Source organism: Aythya ferina (assembly GCF_964211825.1).
Source record: "Aythya ferina genome assembly, chromosome: Z".
Classification (NCBI taxonomy): domain Eukaryota; kingdom Metazoa; phylum Chordata; class Aves; order Anseriformes; family Anatidae; genus Aythya; species Aythya ferina.
In genome coordinates this window covers 61,594,484-61,621,923 of record NC_140299.1, presented here as the reverse complement: position 1 = coordinate 61,621,923, position 27,440 = coordinate 61,594,484, and the positions used below count along the sequence as shown (strand labels likewise).

Sequence of the window (27,440 nt, the reverse complement as noted above, 5' to 3'; positions counted from 1 at the left end):
TTTAACCACGCTGACATCTGCTGGAAGGGCTGCACATCAGGACTAACAATGTGATGACAGCTTCCTGACACAGGCAATCAAAGAGCAAACAAGGAAAGCTGCCCTGCTGGCCCTAATATTCACAAACAAAGAAGAATTTCTGAAGACACGAAAGTCAAAGGCAGCCTTGGCTGCAGGTCACTATGAGAGAGTGCAATTCAGAATCTCAAGAGGAGAGAGATGGGCAAAAAAACAGAACAGAAACTGTCCTTCATTGCAGGAAAGCACCATTAAACCTCTTCAGATATCTGCTCAAAATAGCCACACAAGATACAGCTCTGGAGAAGAAAAGGCTCAGGGGTACATCAATCAATGTGCACAAACACCTGGATTGGCTAATGCACAAAAAGACCAGGTAGTTTAAATTATACACACTTCTGTCAGCTTCACTTATAATACCAGATTTTCCCCCAGATCTTGAAATAATGAAAACATTTTTACAAATGGAAAAACATACGTCCCTTAAGAATTTAAATACTGTTCTGGACTCTCACTGTAGATATTTTGAGTGAAGATAAAACCTAAAATATTCACATCTAAGATAAAATTTATAGTTAATTTACCAGTAAAAGCAATTGAGTTGAACTTTTAAGCGAATTTCCACTGTGAAAGCTGTTTTTGCTAATGGTAATTACTACTATAGACTTTGTCATTTACAGGAAACATTATTTTGTACTTCTTAATATAGAATCCAATACTCATGCTAAAAATATGCCTTTTAAGAAGTCTGACTGAGGCTGTGTTCATCAATTTTTTTCTTCTGTCTCTCACGGGACGAGCAAACCATGAAGCTGCTTATTAGAAATTCTATTTGGTAAGGCGTGTACAAGTGATTGTTATAACTATTTGCTAAAACCAAGACACAGCCTTCATAATACATTGCACTTTCACCTTCTAACTGAACTTGCTGGTTGAACTTTTAACTGACTTATCATTAGTGACTTAAGTTCAGTAATAACATAAAGAGTAATCCAAGTATTTTCACCATCAGTTAATTGGTAAGAGAACAAGAAAAAGCCTGCGTATATTGACTAGTTCATTAACTGTGACATCACTAGTTGGTGCGAATAATCCTGCCTATGAGCTTACTGAAATGATTTGATTTTTTTTAATTAGATATATACCACAACCAAAAAAAAAAGGCAAGTAAATGCTCACTAACCTCTGCTTCAGCTGCTTGTGATTGCAGGAGCTGTCGAATACGCAGAATGTCCTTCTCTATTTGTTGAATTCTCGCCACCCTCACCTGAAATGAGTACATTTTCATACTTGTTTTTGTTCAAGAACTCCTTTTATTTATTGCATATAATGACAATATGAAGAGTTCATTTCAAATACAGGTGACTACAACAGCTTCTACTAACAGAACTACTTAATTTATATTTTAATTCAAGTGTACTTCACAATAAAACACAGGCATGACTGCAAACATCGAAAACAGCGGGTAGCTGGGTTTCTAATAAATCTGACAATAGCATGGATATAATAGCAGGTTGTCACACAGTGCAGACAGGCATAGAAAAAAGTCTCAGTATACTCTAACAATTTTCCCATTTCTGAAATTAACATTCTGTCCACATTTATAGCAAATTATTTCTTACATGTCCAGTGTTAGAACTCTACTTGCCACATAGAAATGTGGGAGATGTTTATATTGACCGAGTGTCTTAAAAGTATAAAATCCTCAATGACTTCCATCATATTCAGTTTTTATGATGATCTGTGACTTCTGCCTATGCACTGCTTCTGAGTATTTTCTGCTTCTACAAATCTCAAAGAATATACGAGACAAGAATAAAGAAAGCTACATACTACTACTTTGGTTTGTCTGGGATTTTATACACATCTCTGAATCAATGTGAGTCTTATGAAGATATCATTATTCATTTCCCACTGCAGTCATTGTGTGCTTTGTAAATTGAATACTGAGAAAAACTTTAAAGGCTAAATATACTTCATATAAGTTGTACTGTGAAGCACAGGACACATTGTGATTCTGTGAAACAGTAAATTAATGAAGTAGAAGATCCCTATGTGAGTTTGATAATAAGTAAGACTTAATTTGACTTTAAAAGTGGGCAGGGAATAAAAAGCCCAGTAACATCAGGAAATGAACAGAAAACTGAATTTTTTTTTTTTTTTTTTTTGTATTATAGATAAATACAATCCTGATATTTTTACCTGAGTAACATCTTCAATGTCATATTAAAAAAGAAAAGACTTTCTGCATTTAGTGGACAAGGATCAACACTATAACCAACCTTATTTAACATCTTTATAGCCTAGAAAATGGAAATAAGGTGAACTTTAAAAAAAAGGTGTTTTTATCAAAAGATACACATGGAATAGAAATATGATGTAATCTAGAAATCTTAGAATTACAGAATATAATGGTGAATTGGAATGAATTCATGGAAGATGCATCATAAGCTGTAGGAAGAGTATCATGTGTATCAACACTTAGTAGAGATGCAAAGCTATAAACAGCAAACTAAAAACTTGATTTGAATTTTGCAAAGCAAAGTGTCAGAAATATGACCAATAAATTTGAAAGCAGCACACACACAAGCTTTAGTAGAACATGAAACAAATAATTTGCTCCCCTTAGTTCCCTCACAGGAAATTCTTAGTACTATAAAGATAATAAAAATGAATTACTATAAATAGCTGTACATTAGTGAAGTGATACATGACTGACAGAACACGTCCATTCTCTAAGAATGCCTTGAATTTCCCCCAAAGTGAATTTATTTCTGTGTAAAAAGCGGTTTATTTCACAAAGCGCATCAAGAGAATCTGAATATGTGTACATACCCATCTAAACATGGGGAAATATTTTTCTGCATATGAAAAAAACCTTAAAGATCACATCATTTGTCTAACAACACCAGGATAGGAATTGAATCTGTATCTCCCAAATTTTAGTCAAGAAATTTAAACAGACTTTTCTTCTTTCTGTTGATTGATATCTGCATTACGGGGGACATGAGGAGCTTCGTCTTTAAGATTTTTTTTTTTCCCCAAATGAAAGCATAACATACTTAATAGGCAGAATTATAAATAGGTTGGTCTACATTTAGAGTCAGGACTGCTGTATCTAACAGAGTTGACATTTTTATCTGTACAAGACTCCAGAATGCAAATTCTCTCCTTTCATTAATGGTCTGTTCATTTTTTTTTTTTTTTTAGCAAATTTTTGAAGATACTGTGATAAATTCTGATCAGAATTATCATTTTTCGCTGAGATTTTAAAGAGCTCTGAACTTAAAAACTCGTGATCTTTCATATTCTGGCATGAAGGAAAAATAAATTCTCTACGATACTGATTTCAGCCTTGGAATTTTTATTTTAAATATCTATAAATATTTTATATTTATTTTAATATTTATATTTCACAGAAATTAAAATGTACTTCTACTAAGTAGAAGTACTAAGCTTACAATATTTGAACATAAAATAAAGCATGGTTTTATGCTTTTTTTTTCCTCTGAAGTCAGAACTATCATGTGAAGTTATAAACTTCAGGTATTAGTACAACTTACTGTAAATAATTAAACAAACTGAAATAAATTCTTAATGCATCTTTTTGAGTAACTACTGGGCATGTTGTTATATACAATCATCAAAAGGAGTAACATGAACAATGACTGCTGTGAGCTAACTTGTTTCAGAAAGAAGTTCAGAGGAAACAATGGCAGATAAAGAGAGGGAGAGGAGCATTATTTTAAGGTACCCAAGAAAGGAGTACATGAATTACTTGGGCGAACAGAAGGCTATCAGCTCTCTCACAGAGTAAATGTTTGGGACTCTTAATACTGAGACGTCTGCAATGCCATCCTTCATAAAAAGCTGAACTATTCCATCCTTCAACATTTATTTTGCATTGTCTTCTGTATCACATACAGTTACGGCAGAAGGAAAATACAGTACAGCAAGAAGGCTGGAAAATCAGGAAATTTGCTCTGTCAAACGCGAAAGGTTCAGTTTGCAGATCTGAACAGCACAGCAAAATAATCTAAAATTTGCTTTTATATGTTTGTACGCCAATGAACTTCTAAACAGTTTTGGCACCTTTCCCAAAGCTCTCAAGAAACAGACGTGGATGCAGCTACTTTCCATTTGATCATCTTTACATAATTACTATAGACACCATAACTTCTCTAAGTATATAGTGCTATACACAGAGTTTGATAGTCATACAGCGTGACAAACCCACAGGCAAACATTGATCCAGAAAACTGTAAAAAGACTTCAATATCCTCTTGGTAGGGTTTTTTCCCTCTTGAAATTAAAAAAGAACAAGTAGGGAAGTAGCTACTTCAGGGACAACTTAATTACTTCCACACTGGTAAAACTACAGTCAAAGTGCTTCTTTTAACAGTTTCATTTATTCTCTGAATGAATTTGTAACTTGGCCAACAGCCTGCTATATCCATTTAGCTAACTTATTCTACATTAGTCTGTTAGTAACAAGAGAACTTGTTCAGAAGTTTCAGTGTTGATGCTGCACTGCTTCCTTTTACAACAGGGCTAAACAGACATATGCAGATGAAGCCTGTTCTGCATTCACTCAGAACTGGCTGACTCAAGTTCCACAGCTGTATTCACGAAGGGCATCATTGTAGCTGATAAACACTGATAACATAGCCACGTGGCTTCCAGATCAGAGGCAGGTATTATCCAAGCAGATTAAAACAGGGAAAAAATGAACTTGGGTCTGTCTGAGCACACCAATAGTGACTGATGTTTTAACAGACTGGCTATTTAACATCTATGGAAATAAATGGTAATAAATATTTCAAATTGTCACTCCACTGCTGTGGGAGAGTAGTTTTTATAATGAGCGAGCAACTGATTATTCTGTTTACAGGTTCCATACGATTACATTCAGATTTATACTTCCAAATGTGTGTAACATGATTTGCATACAGAATTGTGCATGTATTCATCATGAATGCAAAACAACTCTTGGTCAGAGCAAACAACTTTCAGGCATACATGTGAATTACATTTTATTTATACATCATATGCTCGTATAGGGTTTCTGGTTAAGGAAACCTATCAAATCCTACACGGATTTTATTCTAACCTTAAAAGGCACAAAAATCACAGCACTACAGAAGCAAAACAAAGGAGCTGAAAAACACACTTGTGTGAAGCTAAAATGATAATAAATTAAAAGCAAATCATCATAAAATATTTTCTTCAGAAGGAAAATTAGTCTACTTCTTTCTAACTCACAAGTCTTCTTCCATCCAGGCAGAAGAGCGTGTTGCTTGTTGAGAAGCTATTTTCTATGTTCTGGTTCCTGTTTTTGTACTTAAAAGGCTAACTAAATGCTGTGGTGGTATCACTTTGTTCACACACATTTTAAAGATACAGCTACCAGTAATTCAATAAAATCACTGGAAAACTTCTTCCATTCTCTCGTAAAGAAAGAAAAAGTATACCTGTGCTCGTTTCTCCATATCCTGACAAGTTCCCAGCTGTTCTTCCATTGCAGCTCTGATTTGTCTTGCCTCATACTCCAGCTGCCTTCTGGTCATATCTGTTTGCAAGGAGAACTGAAATTTGAAGGACAGAAAAAAAATTTTAATACATCAAACATCATTTAAATCATATACCTCACTTGTGTAAATGTAGCATTTCATTAAAAAAAAAATAGAACAGTTACTTTTGACAGCAAAATTCATGAACAAAAACCATGAAATAATAGATTCCTATAATATGAATATGTTATTAAAAACAAGAGCACACAGTATGTTTCAACTAACAGGCTACCTGCAAGTTCTGCCAAATAACTAAATACAATATAGAAACACTGGGACAGTATCATTCATTACAAGCCTGGAATATTTGGCTACTAACATACTTCAGCATACCAACAAAATGTTACGCGTACCATTTGAATCAGTATTTTCAAAAATATTTAGAGGTATCAAACAGCTGCAAACAAGTGATGGTATTCATGCTTCTGCTATCTACCCTATTTTTAATTATCCCGTGAAAAAGGCAGATGTTCAATTCATAACAACACAGGCACTCCAATTATATGTTTTTCAAGGCACAAGCAAAACCAATTTATGATTTTAAAGTAGATTTAAAACAACAAGTCTGTAAAATTAATAGATGAAAATTAGAAGAAAAGTCAGTTAAGTGCTAGTCACTCAAGCTTTATATTAAAAGATGACAATTATAAAAAAAGATGGCAGGGACTTCTGGAGATTACCTGGACAGCAGGGTCTTAGATTAACGTACCCAGGCCTAAGTCAAGCGAAGTTTTGGATAATTCCATCAGGGCAAATTTCACCACTTCTCTAGGCAACCAATTCTAATGTTCAATGGTCCTCACAACAAAACAGGTTTTGTTACCTACACACACAATTTTCCCTGAAATAACCCACTCCCTCTTGCTGTGTCATGACACATCTTTGTAGAGTATATCCCTCTTCTCCATAGCTACCTTTAAAGTTTTAGAAGACATAATTTGATCCCTCCCAGGCCTCATCTTCTCTAGGCCTAACAAGGCGATTATTTCAGCTAAAAGTTTAACTATTTTTCACATGTATACAGGTCATATATTCATGCATGTGGAAAATGGAAACGGGTCCAGTAAACACGTTTGCTCAAAAACTGAATTAGTGTCATCTTTCAATGCACATCATCACATTCCTATCTTGCTGTTCTCATCAGATGAGCGTAAGTTTATCGAGCTTCTTGTCAGGTCAGTAGTTTCAAATATGTAGCTACGCGAGAGTGGCAAGTAAAATGAAACAAATGGTATAGAAGATTGTAAGTTCTTTCATTTAAAGATCAGTGACAACTACCTTTGTGAATAGCACAGCACCATCTCTTTCAAAAGCAGAGAGGTCATGAGCAAGTATTGCACCTGTACTTCGTTTGTGAAGACTTACCTCTGTTTTGCAACACTAAGGTACTAGCAAAATAGAGCACAAATCAAAGTAATGACTGTATGGATGTGAAAAACAAACTAGAAGGCAAGAAAGAAAAGCAAATTAGCCACAGCACCATGGCATTGATAATCATCAAGAGAAGACAGAAATGACTTTTGCTTCTTTGCTCTAATGGTGTGGAAAAAGGAAAAATCAAAGCTGGTACAGTCTAGTAGCTTTGTTTCACCAATAATATGCAAAAATCTTACCGAGGCAGAACTCATAAACCCTTTCTATTCTGGGAAACTATCTTAAAAGAATGTCAGAAGGAATCCTTCAGCTACTGACATACAGACAGAAAGGTAAAGATAGACACAGCCATAGAGCTAGTTCTACTACTGCAGCTGCACAGAAATGAGAAGGCTGTGCTTTTCAACGTGTAAGACAAAGATGTGGGCTACACTGAGAGGCAAAAATCTGAGAACATGAGGAAAAGTTTTCTAAAGTTTAAAGCTTTATTTATTCTTAGAAAATTCAGGTAGGACTGATGTATCTTTTCCTAGGAGGCTACACTACACTTCTTAGTCAATCATCCAGCTTGCAAACAAGCTAGTCTCCAAGAGCAGCTCTCATAGGTTTCAACCAGGTTCATTAAAAGAGTCAACCGCAGACAGAATTGTCTACAAATACGTAAAATGCTACTAAAAAGAATGGGGTCCTCCCTTCCCCTGTGGATGCAATTAGTAGTACTACATTACCACAAAAGTGTTTTAGTGTAGATATTAGGTAAGATATTCTAATAAGAAAAGCTGAGTTAATTGATTATCTTTGAAACCAGGGAGAAGTAAATCTTAAAACCTACAATATGTTTAGAGTGGGACAGACACAGTTGACAGCGCCTTTGCAAAAGGATTGCAGTACCTCAAGACCTATTTCAGACTTTTCTCCTCTTGCTTCCAGTTTTCTGAACAATTTGGCTATGACTTACTGTTAGAAATGCTGAAGTCCAGCTGCTTCATCCCTATCAATGAAGTGTTTCCATATTCTATTTTCATTTGCAGGACATTGACTAATGCCTAACCAGGCTTGACTGTAAAGATGGGCAACCAGATCTTCCCAAAACTGTATGGACAAAGGAATGTACTGCAAATACATCCAAGCTACTGAGGTCTGACAACAGAAAAACCTGTATTATTCTTGGAGATCAGAGATCTTCATTATCCCAGATAATGGTGACTAGACTGTGAACAGCTGGGAGACATAAAGGTAAAACCTTGGAGCAACTGCATATATATACACTGTAGCACCACTTCACTGTTCTGAAAGAAGAGTTCTTATGTAAACTGTCTCTTAGACTCATATTGCTCTCGGAACTGAAAGAATCCATTAAATAACAGAAATGAAAGGAAAAAGACCTTTGGGGGATATAGGTAAAGAAGGAGCTTACTGACACGTAATTTATTTGTCATAACAACTTCTTAATGTTCCTTTCCAGCACTGGCATTCATTCTGATAGGTATGAATCTTAACATACAAAATCATACATGAAGAATATATCATTGAGACTAAGTGAGCTTTACACAGTGAATAGAAATATTTTAAATTAAAATAATGGTAGAGGAAGTCACCAAATTTGTATATATATACAGCATCTAAACAGAGATTGTAGTACCAGATACATGAAAAATCATGGAAAAGTTACTTACATTTTCAGTAAGGGGGAGACTATCAATCCTTTTAGTAAGGTTCTGAAGCTGGGCATAATACCAGTCCTTTTCTTTCTCTTCCTTCTCCAGTTCCGCAAGCAAAAGAGATCTGTTGAAAACAGAAGCAGGAAACGTCTCACTATTAAGACCTCATTACCAAATATGAGTGCAGAAATGAGCATTGATACCAATATAAAAGATCTATTTAGAAACACGGTTGGGGAAGATGGCACTAACACAACGTCTGATAACATGGGTTCTGTTCCCTTGCCTCAGCTGAACAAACTATCTACTGTGCTGTCTTAAGCGAGTCACTGTAAGTTCTTGTGCATCAGGCCCACATCTATAAAAAAAAAAAAAACTAAATTTTTCTATAAAATGAGTCTAAATCTCAGAGTTGAGATCTCAGGTTGAGAGGCATTCAGTGAAAACTAAAGCACAGTTATTAGTCATATGCTACCTCTCATCCTGTTTCTGAGGCCCCCTAGAGACAGACAGAAGCATTCATGATCCCTGGTCCTCATGGGGCACTTGAACCACCCCAACATCTGTTGGAGGGACAGCACAGTGGGGCAGAGGACATCCAGGGGGCATTGCACTGATGGAATCTAGGAGGAATGCACCGATGATGACTTCCTTCTCCAAGTGACAAAGGAGACAACAAGGAGAGATGCTGTGCTGCACCTCATTCTCACTAACAAGAAGCACAAGTCCAGGGGACCTGGTGAGATGCATCTGCAGGTCCTGAGGGAACTAGCAGGTGAAGCTGCTAGGCCACTGTCCACCACGTTTGAGAAGTCAGGGCTGAAGAGGGGAGGGGAAACATAACCCACATTTAAAAAAAAAAAAAAAAAAAAAAAGGAAGACCCAGGAAATTACAGGCCAGTCTCTTTCACCTCTGTGCCTGGCAAGATCATGGAGCAGATCTTTCTAGAAACTGTGCTAAGGCACACAGAAAATAAGGAGGTGACTGGTGATAGCCAACACGGCTTCACTAAGGGTGGCTTGTGCCTGACAGATTTGGTGGCCTTCTCTGATGGGGTTACTGCACTGGTGGATAGGAGAAGAGAAACTGACAATCTACCTGGACTTGTGCAAAGCATCTGATGCCGTCCCCCATTATATCCTTGTCTCTGAATTGGAGAAACATGGATGTGATGATGGATGGATGGATGGTGGGTAAGGAATTGGCTGGATGGTTGCAATCAAAGAGTTGCCACCAATGGCTCAATGTCCAGCTGGAGATCAGTAACAAGCTGTGTTCCTCAGGAGTCAGCACTGGGACAGGCACTGTTTAACATCTTTGTCAGTGACAGGGACAGTGGGATTGAGTGCAAGTTTGCTGATGATACCAAATTGTGTGGTACAGTTGACATGCTGGAGGGAAGAGATGTCATTCAGAGGGACCTGGACAGGCTTGAGAGGTAGGCCCATGCAAACCTCGTGAGGTTCAACAAGGCCAAGTGCAAGGTCCTGCACTTGGGCTGGGGCAATCCCAAGTATCCCAAATACAAAGAGAAAAGAAGTTGTGGATGCCCTAATCCCAGGACCGCATCCCACGAGGTGTTCATGGCAGGGGAGTTGGAACTAGATGACCTTCCACCCCAGGCTGTTCAATGATTCTACAGTTGTGTGATTCTACAAGTAAAGGCTGGGGGACAAATGGGTTGAGAGCAGCCCTGAAGTAGAGAACTTGGGGGTACTGGTCAATGAAAAACTGAACGTGAGCTGACAATGTGAGTTTGCAGCCCAGAAAGCCAACAATAACCCAGGCTGCACGAAACGTGTGACCAACAGGTCAAAGGAGGTGTTGCTCCCCACCTGCTCTGCTCTCGTGAGACCCCACCTAGAGCACTGCGTTCAGCTCTGGGGCCCTCAGCACAAGAAGGGAAGGGACCTTTTAGAGTGAGTCCAGAGAAATCCAGAGGACACACAAGAAGATGATTAGAGGATTGGTGCACATCTTTTATGAAGACAGGCAGAGAGAATCGGGGTTGTTCAGCCTGGAGAAGAGAAGGCTCCAGGGAGACCTTACAGACATCTTGCAGCGCCTAAAGGGGGCCTACAGGAAAGCTTGGGAAGGACTCTTTGTCAGGGGGTGTTGTGATAGGACAAGGGACAATGGTTTTAAACTAAAAGAGGGCAGATTTAGATTAGATGTTAAAAAGAAAGTCTTCACTCAGAGGGTGGTGAAGCACTGGCACAGGTTGCCCAGAGAAGCTGTGGATGCCCCATCCCTGGAGGTGCTCAAGGCCAGGCTGGATGGGGCTTTGGGCAACCTGGTCTGGTGGGTGTCATCCCTGTGCATGGCAGGGCGTTGGAATTAGATGATCTTTATGGTCCTTTCCAACCTGAAACAATCTACAATTCTTTCAGACAGCAAGTTTGTATGACACACTGAACTACCACTGCTACTTAAGAAAAGACCTGGAAATTACAGGAGTGCATAGTCTCAGAATCATGTTTTGAAACTTAGTTATCTTTTCTCATCATTAACCTGTCACCCATACAAAAACAAGACAAAGCATACAAAAATCAAGCTACTTGTGTGATTACTAAGAATACTTAAAAAGAGTATTTCCCATCAAATGTTATAGACAGAATACATCTGCAGTGATTTATCACATTTTAAATGAGTATAATGAACATACTGTAGGTCTGATTATTTTCATGAATTTGACTACATGCATACTACCAAAAAAATCTTTTAAACATTGTAACTACTATTTTATGAATCCTTCATAAACTACATTTATGTTGCAAAATTTATCAGTATAGTTACATATTATTTATTTTCATCACATTTTTCAAAATTAAGATTTTCAGGTAAAATCTGGACAGTACAAAGATATAGACAAGCTACTTTTTTTTTTTTTTTAATAAAAGTGTATTAGCTTCTTATAAATGCTCTCTGCAAGTGTTCTTCCTTCCAGCATTTTAATATTGCTCATTAACATTTAAAGAAATGCAAAAAATGTCAGATTACAGATAAGATGATATAAACATAGAAATACTCTATTTTAAAAAATTAAACATGCATAGTACATAAAAAAAAAGCTGGACTGATAAGGCTGAAGACTGAACTCAAACACCAAGCCAGAGGACAGAAAGCTGCAAAGAGCATTGCCCAGTATTACTTCCTATGCCTTAACTTCTGCATCTGTCTTTCTCTAATCTCAGGCTGCGTTTTTTCCAAGCAACAGCCATATGAACCTTTGTGTGTAAAATACAAGAAACCATTATGGATAATTACTCCAAGTTTTTAAGGAACAATAACAGCATACAATAGCAATAAAGTTTTCCCCTGACTACTTCGTGAATGCATCCCAGGCACAACCTGGGATGAAGTTCCACATGAAAGAATTTGATGGAGAAGAAATTAAAACCACAGATTTTGAAGGAGCTGATGACTTAGTTCCTTCATTAAAAACTTTTCAAACTATTTCTGATACTTTAATACTCCATACCCAAAGCAAGGATGTACCTGGGCTGGAATTCCTTAAGTCCTTTACAGACAGAATGAAACATGAATAGACAGACTGTGTTCTAGGAAAGCCTGTGACAAAGTCATTCAGTTGCCCTCCCCTCCTATCCTCTATCTAACACATAGAGGATAACCCTGCCTGCCTGATCTCTGCACATGTCCGCATCCTTCACGGCTTCCCTTCTTTACACCCTGGTGAAAACGCACTGTCGGGTGTCCAAGCACTGGTTGCCTCCAATTTGTGAAATCAATTTTGCAAAAAGTATAATTAATGCAATTCTTATAAGAAGTATTTTTATTTCTAAATGTGTTTTCTAACTGTAGTAATCAGATTATTCCCATCTACTGCTGGTTAAAACCATGCACAGACTGCAAATGTGAAAGGACTGACTAATTCTCCCTCTGGGTGTCAAGGAATTGGTAGTAGAAACAGGAGGGATTACTTTCAACTAAGCAATTACGTTTCTCTTGCAAAATGTAGGGTATTCAGCTCGTGAGTGAGACACCATGTCATTCAATCTGTTTTGACATGCTTAACAGATGCTAGAAGCAAGAAAAGAACTTAGGAACCATCAGTGCTCCATAAACAACATAATGCATATCCTGGGGGTGTCCCCCTTAATTTAATAGTGTCATTTTTGCCTCTGTGCAATGCTCTGTTTGGGCTTACTACTTTGGTATTACTGCTCCAGGAGAATTTAGATTTTAACAATATTTTTAAGGTCTGTCATTTCAAAGCCTGAAGGAGTTGGTACAATCATAGCAGGTTGGTCTTCAGTTTCTTTGAAAATAAGCAGCAAGTCTTTGTAGATGTGTATGATAAACTGCTCCCCACACCTACATTACCATCAGATACTAAATTCACCAAGCAGAATAAAGCTGCTTTTGCAGCCTTTTGGAACTTCCTAGTTGAGAAGACTGTTTAAGGTGGAAGAATTGTTACTGATCATGGAAAAAAACAATGGACTGAAAATCCCAGCATGGTTATTCCATCTTTGTATACCCCAAAACTGTTTATCAGCACTTTCGCAGTAACAGAGAATATTCTGTCCTCTGTCATACACCGTCAACTTCAGTTAGAATGCAGCAAAGGCAAATGTAAGCTTTTGGAACATGACAATGTTTTTAATGAGTTAACAAAATTTTCCAATGTGAAGAGCTTTTCTAATGAGGAAGTAGTTAGAATAACTTCTGTAATATGTTTTTTTCTGAAGTTCTGAGCAATAAATGAAACTGAATGAATACAGGATTGCAGAAAAGCGATTCCCTCTTTAGGAAATCTTTTCTGGATAATCATGCCACTATTAAAAGTTTAAAAGAGAGAAGGGTAAAAAAAATGCTATTCTACTTGTATTACAGAACTATAAATAATATTTCCATTTCCACTGGCAGGCAATAAAACAACAAAATCTTGAAAACCAAACACAAACCTGAAGACGTTGTGAAGACATAGGTAAGTCATACAAAATTCAACATGGGACCACCTGCTGTAGTGGTAAGTCACAGAACCCACAAGAGTGAGAATATTTAAGCTGTAAAAGGCAAACCAAATAAAAAAGTAACCTGCGGCTTATAAAAGGTAACCTGCAGTATACTCTGGAAAGTTTTGTTGAGACAGTTTCTTACCAAATACAGCTGAAAACATTGAGAGCCCAGGCAGGACGTATTAATCAAGTAGTGTATTCTGAACTGGTAAACTATAAAACAAATATTACCTACTTTTTTTTTTTTTTGATTTTAAAACTAGAGGACAACTCAGCAAATGAGAAACACAGAAACAACTTCATCTTACCAACTGGTTAATTTTTTCCCTCTCAGATGATCATTTTTGGCCAAGCTATATAAAATTTTCAATACAAACGTTTTAGCAATTTTTATTGTTTCTTACTGTTTATATTTATAAACATCTAGTGATTTTTTTTAAATAAACATCCCATGATTTTGCCAAGTTCACAGTCAGTTAATACTTAAGTTGGTCCTTGCCCAAACACTGCTGCTGGCAAGCAGTATGTATTGTTTTTCAGTGTATAAAAATGCTGAGTGGAAATGTTGTGTTGCAGGTTTCCAAAAAATCCTAGTTTTCTTTTTAAATTTTCTCAATATTTTAAGGTTTGTCAAGTTCTTTGAGTTCTTCAAAAGCCTTTTTAAATGCAAAAACAAGTTTTACTAGCAAATAATATATGTTGAAATATATGTTTAGAAACACAGAAACTTAGTAAGTATACCAAATAAATTCTGACACAAAGCATAGAAAAACTAGTTAATTTCATTTCAGAATTTGTATTGATTCCAGATGGATAGCCTTGTATCCTTTACCCCATGTTCTGATTCTTCTGGCTCATGCCAATGCCCTAAGCATTCCTACATGTCCCTTGAAACAGCCAAAAGAATAGGACAGTTTTGATTATCCATCATTCCATTAATAATGGAGCCAGATGTTATCTGGCCATGGCACAGATCATCTTCTCAGCAGCACTAATCTTCATCCCCTCAGCTATGAGGGTAACACTGCCTGAACTCATGTGAAATTAAAATAACTCTCTCCATTTTTTTCAGCATTATTAAAAAAAAATAAAAAATCAGTTCACTGCCTCAGCTCTCCTTATCAATGAGCAGAACGTCCAAAGAATTATCACCTCAGAATTCACGACAGTGGGAAATGAACACAGATCATAAACCAGATGCACTAACCAAACTGAAGAAATCCAGTTACTCTAAATTAATAGTCCTTGTTCTGAGTGACCTGAAGTTCACTTGAATTAAAATGGAAACCCTCAGCTGCACTTAATGATTTCATTAACACATGGTAAAAAACAACATTGGTAAGAATAAAAGCAGGTACAGTATTTTGTTAGGATGGACATCGAAGACTACTGCTAGGTTCTTACTCTGGATAACAGTGAAGTGCCCTGTCCCTGTCAAATAGTACACATGGAGGGCTTTTTTTTTTTTTTTTACCAATACTCTTTGCACTAGAATGGAAGACCATTTCAACAGAAAAATGGAAGAGGGAATGAATAGCCACGAGCTCAAATGGCAGACACATTAGATTATTTAAGACTGGGAAGAGATTCCTGAAATCCTAAGTATTCCTATCCAGCTCTTCAAGAATTTGTATTTTTGAGAGGGAAGGAGGTTCAGGTCGGAAATGAGGAGAAATTTCTTCTCAGAAAGAGCAGTCAGGCACTGGAACTGTTTGCCCAGGGACGTGGTGGAGTCACCGTCCCTGGGCGCGTTCAAGGGAAGGTTGGACGTGGTGCTTGGGTTTAGTGGGTGACACTGGTGGTAGGGGGATGGTTGGACCAGATGATCTTGGAGATTTTTTCCAACCTTAATGATTCCATGATCAGTGATCCTGAGTAACTGGAAAAAAAGTGACAAAAGACGGACGCTAGAGGAGGTGCAGTATGGATCCATGGGAAGTTACTTTCATTTTACTGATAGGACCAACAGAGAGGGCCTTGAAAATAGTACCTTATAGGAAAAGTGTACTTTCAGCTCTTGATTGCAGAGGTTTTACTCAACAGCAGGAAAGGCCACTAAGAGCACGAGTTGCTAGGGTGCTGCCCCCCAGACCACTTATTACCCACCAAAACTTTTATATTTTTTATATAAAAGTTCCAAATGGTATTCTTTGGCTTGTTCATACTACTAGCCATTGAAATAGAGTTGCTATTTGTTTTGTTTTGCAGTCCCACAGCCTGACATCCTATCCATTAAGTTTCTAAAGATTTGGTCATTGGAAGAAACCTTCTTCTAAGCACATACTACAACTCTGCATTATGCTCAGGACCTTCTTCAAATTAAGTGGTTAGCATGGCCTTTCAAGAAAAGTAACTCCATGGTTTTGCTAACATGCAAAACATCACACAGGAATTACATCCTGAAGACTGAATAAGTATTTTTGTTTAGCTAATAATTAAGTTATAAGAATCAGTAGGCAAATGTCTACTAATAGTAACAAACTGATCAATCAGCTCAGCAGCTGGTAGCTATAACCATCTGCAAAAAAAAACAGAAAATTGCACCATCACCTTGTTACAATTTCAACACTCATCAGTAGTGGTGAGGAGATACAGAGGTGTTTGGGATGCCGTGCTCTCTCTCTCTCAAAATATTTAAAGTGCTGATAATCTGCTGATCAAAACACAACCTCCAACCAACAAACAGTAACAATAAAATGCAAATATGAAGAAACAATAGAAATTGTACTATGTGTTCTAAGATATTTTTTGTTGTGCGTATCTAAATACAATGTAAAGTCCTGGTATCTTTATCTGTTAAGGTAAATATACTTTAACAGCAAAAATCATTTTCATGACAGCTAAATATTTAGTGTGCCAGTAAACTTTCAAATAAAATTAGAAGAAATCAATGTAAACTGAATAAATAAATGGAATTTACCTCTCTTTTTCCAGCTCTTCTAAATAACCAGTGCTTTCCCTGCTTCCATTCATAAATCCTCTTCTTGGAAACGATCCCATGGGAACAGGACTGCACTCTCCTGAACGGCTTGACACAGACCCTTCCCGGCTCCCATATGAACGCACAGACACTTTTGGCCTTAACTTGACGCCAGGGAAGTTGGTACTTTCCAAGTTCAATTCTGGATAATAAAGAGCAAATAGTTTCAGAGCTGAAGTTCATCAGTGCATTAAGGAGATCTTTTCTATCTTGATTTTGTACTTCATGAACAAATCTGTGTTTTTTGATGGAAATAGTTTAAACATTTTGCATTGGCATTCACAAAAGAACATAATGTGAACAAAGCCAATCTTGATGGTACACTTAGAGATACTTGTCCTCTGAGCAGATGGCAAAACTACTGCAGTCCTGCTCATCACAACAGTGTCCCCACACTAGTTTCCCTGCCTCCTTCCCAGAAGACTTAAAAAATGGGCCAAGTTTTGCATAAATGCCGTTGGAATTGCTCGTGGCACATTTACAGCCTCTTCCTCTGCTATCTTGTATATGCTTCACTGTCATGCAGATGACGACAAGTCTGATCACCACCAGGCCCTTAAATGTAGACCCCCTCTACAGTATTTCTGGTTCAGTAGTAAAGATAATGGATATATATTGAAAGTTACTGATTTGTACTTGCTCTGCAAGAATTATATGGGATGGTGCACGTTCCGCCCCATGATCTAGGGAAGGAGGTATCAGTTTTCAGCATGGCAGATACAATTCCAGTGATGTGGCGCAGAGAGGGTAGGACACACAAGCAAATTTGGAGAAATCATGGAACTAATCCATCATTAATTTTAAAAATTACATCTACTTTCTCTGAAATAATGAATGAAGTGGAAGTTGCATCAAATGCAATTCATATGAAGTCCTACAGTAACAGTAGAAAAAGCACAAAAGCAACTTAGAAACATGCTCCTTTTTGAAAATATGTCTTTAAAATGCTTAGCCAAAACAACTATGCATTGAGAGTATGCCTAACCACCAAAGTCAGCAGTGGAAAGAAGGTGCATTTGAGTTTGGAAATTTTACCCCCCAAAAAAAGCAATTAAGAAGCAAATCACCCCATTTAAAACGTAATTGTAGATTTACCTTTAAGTCGTTCTAGTAAGTCAATTTGTCCAGAAGATGCCATTGCCTCATCTTCAATACTTCCTTGTAGCTGTTTCAGCACCTCCTGTAAGAAATTAAACTTCATTAAGAAACCCTTACAGTAACAAACCACAAAGTAAATACACATCAACTGTCCTCAAGTTCACACTTATGTAACACCTACTGAGACACTGATGTAAACTTTATTTCATGAGACCTGTGATCAAGCGTTGTAACTTTTATTTCTGTCAAATAAATCCTATAGCATTTCCCCAAACACTGTCACAATGTAAAGTATATCCTGAATAACAGACCCTCTGGTAATGCAAGCTATTATCTTATTTAGAAGTCCTTCTCAAAGCAAATATACGTTTTATCTCTAATTTACAGATGGAGAAGTGGGAACACAAAGAAATCTGTCAAATTTCTTCACCTGTGTACCTAAAATTAGTCTCGTAAAAATGAAATTTGGGTACATGACTATAAAGTTACTACAGTATTTTGAATATCACATTAAACCTTAAAGGTATCAGTAGAAGTTAGCAGCACTGTAAACCAGCAAGGAGAGGCATAATTATTCTTACTGATACTGTTACTATTACCACCAACTCTGTCACCACCACACCCATGAGAAAAAGACAGGATTCCTTCATGGCATCATCTTATTTGGCTCTGTAGGATTCCTTCATGCAGCTAAAGCTTCAAAGCCAGTAACATACCTGCACGCTGTTGAAACCAAATGAACTATACAGCAGAAGCAACATAATTCTAATGCACAAAAAGCTTCATAATAAATGATTACTGTACTAAAGAAAGGGTCTTGTAAGCCCCCAGGTCCCTAATGCTCAGTGGCCTAAATTCAGGTAGCAAATTAAATGCAAGTTACTGAATGCCTTTTCGATATTGTAATGATGGATACATCAATAGCAAAAATTGAAAACACTGGGAATAAATCAAAAAGCCCTTACAAGAATTTAAAATACGATTTTTCATATTATGGCATAGAAAATATTTTAAGAAGGTCAGGAAACAATAACTCTGAGTAATGAAAGGTACTCCATACTTTTCATACAAAGACTCTACACCTAGAATTGTATTCCTATTCAAACCCAAAAACTAATGAATTTTAGATGACTTTAAAAATCTTTGTATCCCTGTTTTGCTCTTTTCTGAATTCAGCATGCCTTATCATCTACATTAATGATTCCTGCAGCTTCTACAGAAAGTTCCTTTTGAATCTATTTTACTCTGTTCAAAAGAAACAAAAGCCATCTACAAGATGACAAGATATTATTTATTTTAAACAGATATACTGAGGTTTTCTGTACTCAAACTGTTCTTCCTCACACATACACACACAAAAAAAAAAAAAAAGGATTTTGAGTATTTTAGTCATTTTAATGTGTGTGGTCCTGGGAATATAATCTCCAAGCACTGCACCAAGAACAAATGGTAGCAGCACACTCATTCTGCAATCAACCATTATTTAACTACATGCCAGTACTGTAAGCAGAATAATTCTGCTTGATTCTAGATGTATGAACTAGGTTTACTCTGTTTTTTGAAAATAATTCTGAGAATTTGGAAATTGAGGCCAAATTTCCCACTTTACATACTGCCTGACTTGCCAAATCAAGACATGTGCCCACACCGGTGCACTTGTGTGAAGCCTGACTCCCAGCTGCCTCCACTGGCTGCACTTTGATTCACAAAGCAGAATGATCTCAAAAGTGTAAACTGAATTTCTTTCAGACCAAACTAAGCCAGCAGTTACTCTCAAGACTGCTAACAGGCATTCAGCCCATGGGATCAGGCTGTAACTAGTCCAAAACCAAAATGCCATGATATATATATATATTGGGGGACATATATATACTATGCACACTGGGTCCTCAATGAAATTCATCTACAAATCTGCTCTTACTGTGCTCCCTGTTAATGCAGGCATAGCCTTCAGGATCATATTTGGTGGGATAAAATCACTACTCTTGGAAAGAAATCTCCACTGTGCTTGTGCTTTTAAGTGCGTTCAAGGGTGTCCTCATTAGCCACATGGCACAGCCATTTCTATACATAACATCTGCCCTGTCAGCACAGTCAGACAAACGAGTAGTCTGGTGTTTTTCAAAGAAGGACTCCTACATTATCTGACACAAAGGCAGATAACATTTGCAGACAGCAGTCTTAGCTTAAAAGCCTGAAAGGGCAATGTGGGTATGTGGAGTGGTCTTGGGAGTTTTTCAGGCTTCTGAAAGAGCTGTCAACTCAGATAAATTTAGAAATAACTGATGAACCCTCTTCCTCTGAGAGCAGCACCTTGGTGCAGGAAAACAAGTAAACAAAAAAAACCAACAACAACACAAACCTCCAACCTTTCATCCCACTCTCTTAGAAGCCTTTTTCTCACCTCTCTGCATTCTGGTACTATAGTCCTGCCATTTCAGAGATGGTATGTTCAGGATACTTTCCTACCCTATGAGTCTTCTTGCTTCAAGAGCCAGCGTGAACAGCTAAGTAGAAATATTATCACCTTCTCCTATGCCACCATGCCTGCATGGTGTCTGAGTAGCCAAGGATTGCTCTCTCTTCTTGAACATCCAGCATTGGCAACAGTTAAAATCAGCATACTGAATCACCCTTCTCAATGTTCTCTGCTGCAACTCATTAGTTTAGGTTGCACGTTTAAGTTTTAGTTTTCCCCCCCCATTTTTCTTCCCTCAACAGCCCATGCATTTTTTCTATTTAGTAGGTAAAGCATTTCATCATCTGTTTTCTTTACCACCATTGCTAAGGTAACGGTGCCATTACAAGACTACTGTGTCTATTTCAAGCTCACTCACAGCACACTTTACAATCTAAACTGACACAACAGAAATGTTATGGAGGGCGATGCAGACCCCCAGTACCAGTGAAAAATGAAGGAGTGTGCTAAAACGACACATTGGGGAATTTGAGCTTTTATTTGAGTAAAGAAAGGGAGAAGTTGTCCACAATAACTGATTTGCAGGAAACATGGCAATTTAACTGTGATAACGCAAATTTTTATTTATACTTACTATAACTCCAGGATTCAACACATTCCTTTCACCTGCAGTTCTCCTATTTTTTTTCTTCTAAGATTAATACAGTGTTTTGAAATAATGCTTTTCTATGAGTAATAATCTTGCATGTCTTCTGATATCATGCCTGTTAGATAGCACAACATTGTCTCTCTCTATTAAACTTGGACCACTTTACCTAAATTAATATTTCTATTTAGTTATGCAAACTTGAATACATACACCACTATGAGTTTATGCCATTATTCTACGCAAATTCTTTACTTGATTGTGACTTCCTAATAAAATAGTTACACAAATCTATGTATATCTACAAAAAAGGCTGCAGAAGATTTTTTTTCCCCTCTTCTTTTAATGAATTGAAAATTAAATTGTTATAATGGTCTCTCAAATATAACCTAGGCAGACAGGAGAAGTACATGAATGCTTTTGGAAATAAACGGCAATGTCCCTGTGACTCACCATCATTTAAAAAGGTTTCTGCCTTCATAGCCTTTCTGGACTGAGAAGGAAACAAACAATGTCTTTATGTGTGTGTTCTGTCAATATAGTCCCAAGCTTACAACTAATTCACGGCTAATTAAATAACGAAGATCAGACCCATCAGCAAGTAACTGGAAAACTACTGAGGAGTACCTTAACAGTAAATGCACCCAACTAAGTAGTACACTTGTAAATAAAATTGCTTAAGGGTTGTAAATTTACTCAAACTCCTAATAAAAAAGGAACCACAGAGACTAAATGCTAATAATACCAAGTTTCAAATCCCAGTGAGTTAAGGTTTAAAAGTATATTTAATTTTGGAGGATTGGAAGTGTATTAAATATCTGTATCTGAAAATATCTAAGAAGATGGTAGCTGCACTAACACATTCTGGCTTATGTATATACTTCTTTGGCAGAAGACAGAACATTTACAGGAGCCTGGTCACATCAGATAGGCTTAGTCTTCTGTAAACTATACTTGCTATTTCCCCTTGCTTTTAATAGAGTAAGCTTTACTACTTTATGCACTTTTCTAAAGGGTTTTTGTTTTCAGAGAATGCCCAAATGTATGAAAATCGTAACAAAAATTAAATACATGAAAACACTGGCAGCAGTATTCCAGTCACAGATGAGTTTCAGTTTGATAGTAAGCAAACGAGATGTTTTAAAATGTATTGGATCTTTTAAAGGTAAGCATGAGCCTGCACTGAAAAAGATTTCTACCAAAAGCTATTCTGTCGATGACTTTTTATTAAGACACTCTTCATACCAGTTCCTTCTTTTCAGCCAGTAACTATACGTGGTCCTGAATGAAGATGTTCCTGTCATCTAAACACTAGACTTCACTGTGTGTATCTTTCAGTGTTTGTAGACAAAACCTGAGTCATCTTTCAGTTTATATTTTAGGTTATGTTTACCTTGATTAGCACTATATTTCTAACACTTGAGTATAAAACCAGGCCTAATTGCACAAATACAGGCAGTGTTTATAATTTCAGACAGTAATTGAACATCTGTCTTCGTACCATACAGGATGGAATAGTACATCGTGAATGACTCCAAAATATTTTGCATTGTTTTTAAATTAGAATATTTCTGTCAGCAACTGTGCTTATGTTTTTAAATGCAATATGCTGAAAGCTTACAATACAGCTGAACTCTAATTTTAAAGTGATTTTTACAGTTCGATCCAGTGCTGCACATTGTTTCAATTAGTGGTTTGAAAGGGCAGAAAAAGAGATAACATACTAAAAGCACATCCATCACTCAAATTCAACAAAAGCATTAGGTGCCAAAACAGCTGGGGAAAAAATCAGAGTGCTGTTTGCTATTCGTTTATGGAGAGCAGAACCTGAAGCTCAAGGTCTAGCATGACCCTTCACAGCTGTATCAACTCGACAGTGCCTTAATACTATCACACAGGGCAGCTGTGACACTCACAGGGTCAAGTGAGCATTACGGAAAGGTCCTTCACTCCTGTGCATTCTGGCAAATTACAATGCTGCTTAATCTAGCTCAGTGGGAGCCCTCCTCACTGGCTGAAGCGTCAGGCGATTGCTCTGGTTCCTCAACCCTATAACCGAGCCCAAGTGATCACAGCAATGGTGACAGTACTGCTGACTGAGGTCAAACACTGAAACAGATCAACTTTTAACCTTGTAGGAAGAATAAAGTGTTTCTTATGTGAAATGATGTTGTTCATTTTAATTTCAAACAATGTCACTTTTTAAAGGAAAATTATTTGCACGATGCCACCATGCTCATGAGCTGTCACTTGCTGTAACCACACACTGAAACACATTAAGATTTTAGTGCAAGTCCACTGTCAGATCAACTAAAGCATCTTATCTTATGCTCAGAAAGAACACTGTCTGAAATAATGTCAGTAACTATAAATATCACCAGCTCATTTTCACACGAATTACAGAAAAACCTTTTATTCAATTTTCCAACCAATTTGGATTCTGGAACAATCTTTTCAATTGCAAACACCGTGCTAAAAATATTAATTATTGTGAAATCAGAACAGCAAACTGAGAGACACAAATCCATGTCAATATAATGCCACTGTTCCTTCTTTATTGACAGAATTCACTATTTCACATCTCTGCATTTCATAAAAAACTGGAACTTCCACAACTAGAAAATGGTGCAATTTTTAATTCACTTGAACTTAAGTTATTTGCAAATGTCTAACTGCATTACATGTGGAGTCATTCAAGAAAAATGTTTTCCAGAATTATCATTTGATTCAATTTGTAAAAAAACTGTTCAGCTTAAGGGATTTTCTTCCACTGACATTACCAAATGTTCAATCCACATGAACTGAAATCCTCAAGTTTACCGTTAACATTCTTTTTAGAGGATGTCTCTACACATTTCACTGTCCGGGGCATACCTACTGTACAGTCAGTGTCGTATTTTTTCCTCCATGTTATAATTCTGATGTTACAGGCTCCTTTTCGTGCTTTATGACTGACATTAACTCTTCCCTCTTAAGAAAAGCATGGGTGTGTGGTGCATAGGGTACAACAGAAATACCCAGAATGTGGAAAATCCATCTTAGAATAAGGCAGTTACTTTGAGAATGTAGATGAAAGCTCGGGGGGGGGGGGAGAGGGGAAGCATGCTTCCTATGCTAATTATGAACAACAATCTCCCTTAAATATTTGAAAAGTTCAGCTGCTTACAAGTTTGGAAGGAAAATACTGAAATAAAATGGAAACCAATCATATGTTGTAAAGAAAATAATGAATAAATTAATACAGCATGTGGTACTGAAGCTCAGAATTTAGCACCTAGCCCACAAATAGTTGCTCAGGGTAGGAATGTTACCGCTGAATCACTGGCTTTGCTCCCTTCTTGTTCATCAAACAAAGCACTACCAGTTACAATAGCGTCTCCATCAGACGAAATTAAAATCTTTAGAAATGTATCCTCAAAAGAGGCATTGTCAGTGTCAATGCAAGACTATTAGGAAGTGAAAGTACAGTTGCTAGCGCTCTGCTAACCTGCACCTAAGAAATAATTCTCCAGATGGACAGCCTTTATGTTCAAGGCTGTACACAGCTCATTTCACTTTCAGACTAGACCGGTGAACTATTATCATGTACAGTAACACTGATCATACAGGCAGTTAAACAAAGCAAATATTAAGGCTTCAGGGAAAGAAGTGGAAAGCTAGTATCACCACTCAAAGAGCAATGCAAGGTGCCATCACGTTCTGTCCGTTTTTACGATGCCTGCTGTGCAGAATGGGGTGAAGTAAAAAGCTAAAGAAGGTTTTCACTAAGAGCAGTGGCATATGCACACACTCTGAGCAAACACCCACTGGGCCAAGCATTTGGGAGAGGACCTGACTTAAGGTGTCAGATCCCATGCTACTATTGTATTTCCCAACCTCCCCCTTACTAAATAGATATGAGGTTAAATACACGCACTTAAAACTACAAAGACAGCTAACTTGCAGATGAGTTTTAAAACGCTGTATTATTCTAGAATATAAAACATAATCCAGTCATACTGAAAGCAAACATTTATTTTCACTGAACCAAAATATTTGGTTGGCTGTACTGAATATAATTGAGTTTTGAGCTCTGTCTAGGATGACACGGTGCCACGTGAGATCTGCATCTCTGAATTTGCATTGAATTCCCTCCTACCTTCTGCTCAACTTTACGGACACGGTGTTTCTGACTGTGACTGAAGTCAAACAATTTCCATGATGTAGGCTACCCAGTCACAGAGAGACCATAGCTTATGAAGGAGACACTATCAGGCTAAGAAATCCAGTTGACAGACGAGGATGCAGTTCTTGTGTTTTTAACATAGTAAGCTGAATTTTTTCTGTCAAAATACAACTTTCAAGAGAAATTCCTGACTCTACACATCATAACATGCATGAAAGTCTGCACTGAGAAACTTCAATTGCAGATATAAATCAGAAAATAACACATTATAGAATGGTGTATTTTCATCCTTATTGTAAGCATTGAGTATGCTAACTTCAGAAGATTTTTTTTTTGGTACAATACGTAAAATTGTATCATCCACCCATGGTAGGGGGGTTGGAATTACTGGCACCCTGAAGGTGACTTCCAGCCCAAACTGTGTTATGATTCTACAACCACAGTGTGTACAGACAGGCCAGCTGCAAAATACAGGTGTCATCATCTGTCTTAAAGCTCATGTCTCCTTAATAGTTAAGTGTGCAAACCCAAATAAGATGCCTTCTAACTTATTTTTTTTTTTTGGTGGTATTTTCTTTTCCGGTTTAAAGAGAGAAAAAAGTCAAAAACCTCTCTTGTGTAAATGACCATGCTTTCATAGTTTGTTTCAGTCTCAAAGCTCATTTGTGTTACAAGTGAAGAACAGACCTGGGAGTCAGATAATTTGTATCATCCCCACCACTGGAAATGGATACAAAGATGAATTTCACAGAAATGTCTTTATACTTCTGAGTCATTAATTCCCTCCCAAAAATTCCTTTTCAAAAGAAAGAAGCTTACTCAAACTCCTCTTGTTCACTAATGCAGCTTGAGCTGTTCTTCAAAACACTTTTAGTTCCTTCTACATTTCCCTTTATTGTCTGCTGTAATTTATGTTTCTGCTTAAAGCTTGCCTAAAGCTGGGCCACAACAAAATTCAGTGAACTATCAAAGAAATCAAAACAAAGCTTCTACTGTGTGCTAGATGAAACATCTATCAAACCGGGCTTTTAAAAATGGAAGTTAGGAGAAGAAAAACAACCTCTGTTAAGTCAACAGAGGACACAGAACCATACAAATAACTCCTAAGAGCCTAACTTTTTGTAAAAAGTACAGAAAACAAAACAAAACAAAACAAAACAAACCTTTAACTTTGGCCACTTTTACCAAAATGTTGAAGAATCAGTCAGACACAATGAGGCTGACTTATTAAAGTTGGCTGGAAAATGCATGGAAACAATGCCAGGACAAAGACAGATTCAATGTCGGCACCACTTCTTGAGGTACACTACTTGCATGGCAATGAGCAAATGTCGAGCATGCTAGAAGGTTCCCATTAGCTGGTGACACACAAGCTAATTAAGGAAGGAGAATTTATGTTTAACTGCTCTAAGTGGCAAGCAAAAAAGTTTCTTTTACTCCCATCTGTATCAATGTAAACAGGATCCTTCTCTAAAAAATTGTCAGACAAACATATACAGTCAGAACCAGGATGATGGGAAGAAAAATAAAACACTGGAAGCAAAGGATACAGTAAGAAATGGCAACATTTCAACAGTCTCACTGAAACATTGACCTCACAGTATGATCACAATCCTTTGCAACTGCTTCATAACAAAGCAACTGGGTCATATTGGCAACTCTACTCAAATACTCCCATCCTTCTAAAACAATCTAAGAACTCAGGTTTCCTAAAAACAACAACCACAAAGAAGCACACGACCCACAAACAAACAAAAACCCCACCACTTTCTATCATGTTATCTCAGAGCCACCTTATATAGAATTTCCGAAGTTAACTTTTCAAGCATTTTTGTCCCAATTAACATGTTAGAGTATAAATTTTCACCAAAAAATAGTAAACAAACAAAAAATGTTTCTGAAATTATTTTCAAAAGTATTTTTTCCATGAACTAAACACACTGAGGATTGTGCTACTTAGGACCAGAGCTATGCAGTGGATCTGCTTAGACCTTCTCATTAAGACCTTCTATTGAGTACCTAACGACAACTGAAAAGGTTTTAAACAGAACAAAAAGCTAAGCTGTAAACCAGGATAATTAGCAAACCTTTTAATAAAAAATATTAACAATTTAAATGACCTGAAAAGACACTTCTGCTGCATTTCCTGAGGCCCCGTACAGCTCTCCCCTGCCTACTGCACCCCTTGCAGGGCAGATGTGAATTGCAGCACACGCTGTAGATTGCTACCTGCTCAGAGAAAGGGCTCTTTCCAACACCAGCCAGGTAGACTGCTCCATTTCCTACTCTATGCTGCAGTCTCCTAGGATCTCTTCTTCAGTTACGGGCTCCCCGGCATGTTGTTGTTGTCACCTTCCCTTCCCTCTCCCCCTCCCACCATCCCTTCCCACACCCGGCCTCTGAAGGCCCTCTCCTTCATAATGCTCAGGGGCTCTAGAACAGAGGAAGATTCCTCCTCCTCCTCCTCCTCCTGGGGCTCTGCTCTAACCAGCCTTAAGAGATCGTGACCCTGCTGGGAAAAAAAGA

General features: G+C 37.4%; 1 protein-coding gene across 6 annotated transcripts in view; it reads right to left on the bottom strand.

Annotated features, from left to right (window-relative positions):
- APC (APC regulator of WNT signaling pathway) overlaps positions 1-27,440 on the bottom strand; it is a 100,419-nt gene that overhangs the window by 26,445 nt on the left and 46,534 nt on the right. For 5 of the 6 annotated variants that reach the window (XM_084504436.1, XM_084504434.1, XM_084504437.1 and 2 more), the window contains exons 3-7: positions 17,682-17,766; positions 16,527-16,728; positions 8,639-8,747; positions 5,490-5,603; positions 1,202-1,285 (exon numbers count right to left, since the gene is read on the bottom strand). In XM_084504436.1, coding sequence (XP_084360562.1) covers positions 1,202-1,285; positions 5,490-5,603; positions 8,639-8,747; positions 16,527-16,728; positions 17,682-17,766 — 594 coding nt within the window. Of the gene's footprint in view, positions 1-1,201; positions 1,286-5,489; positions 5,604-8,638; positions 8,748-16,526; positions 16,729-17,681; positions 17,767-27,143; positions 27,166-27,440 lie in introns of those variants that run through there. The other variant, XM_084504439.1, reaches the window with a different exon arrangement.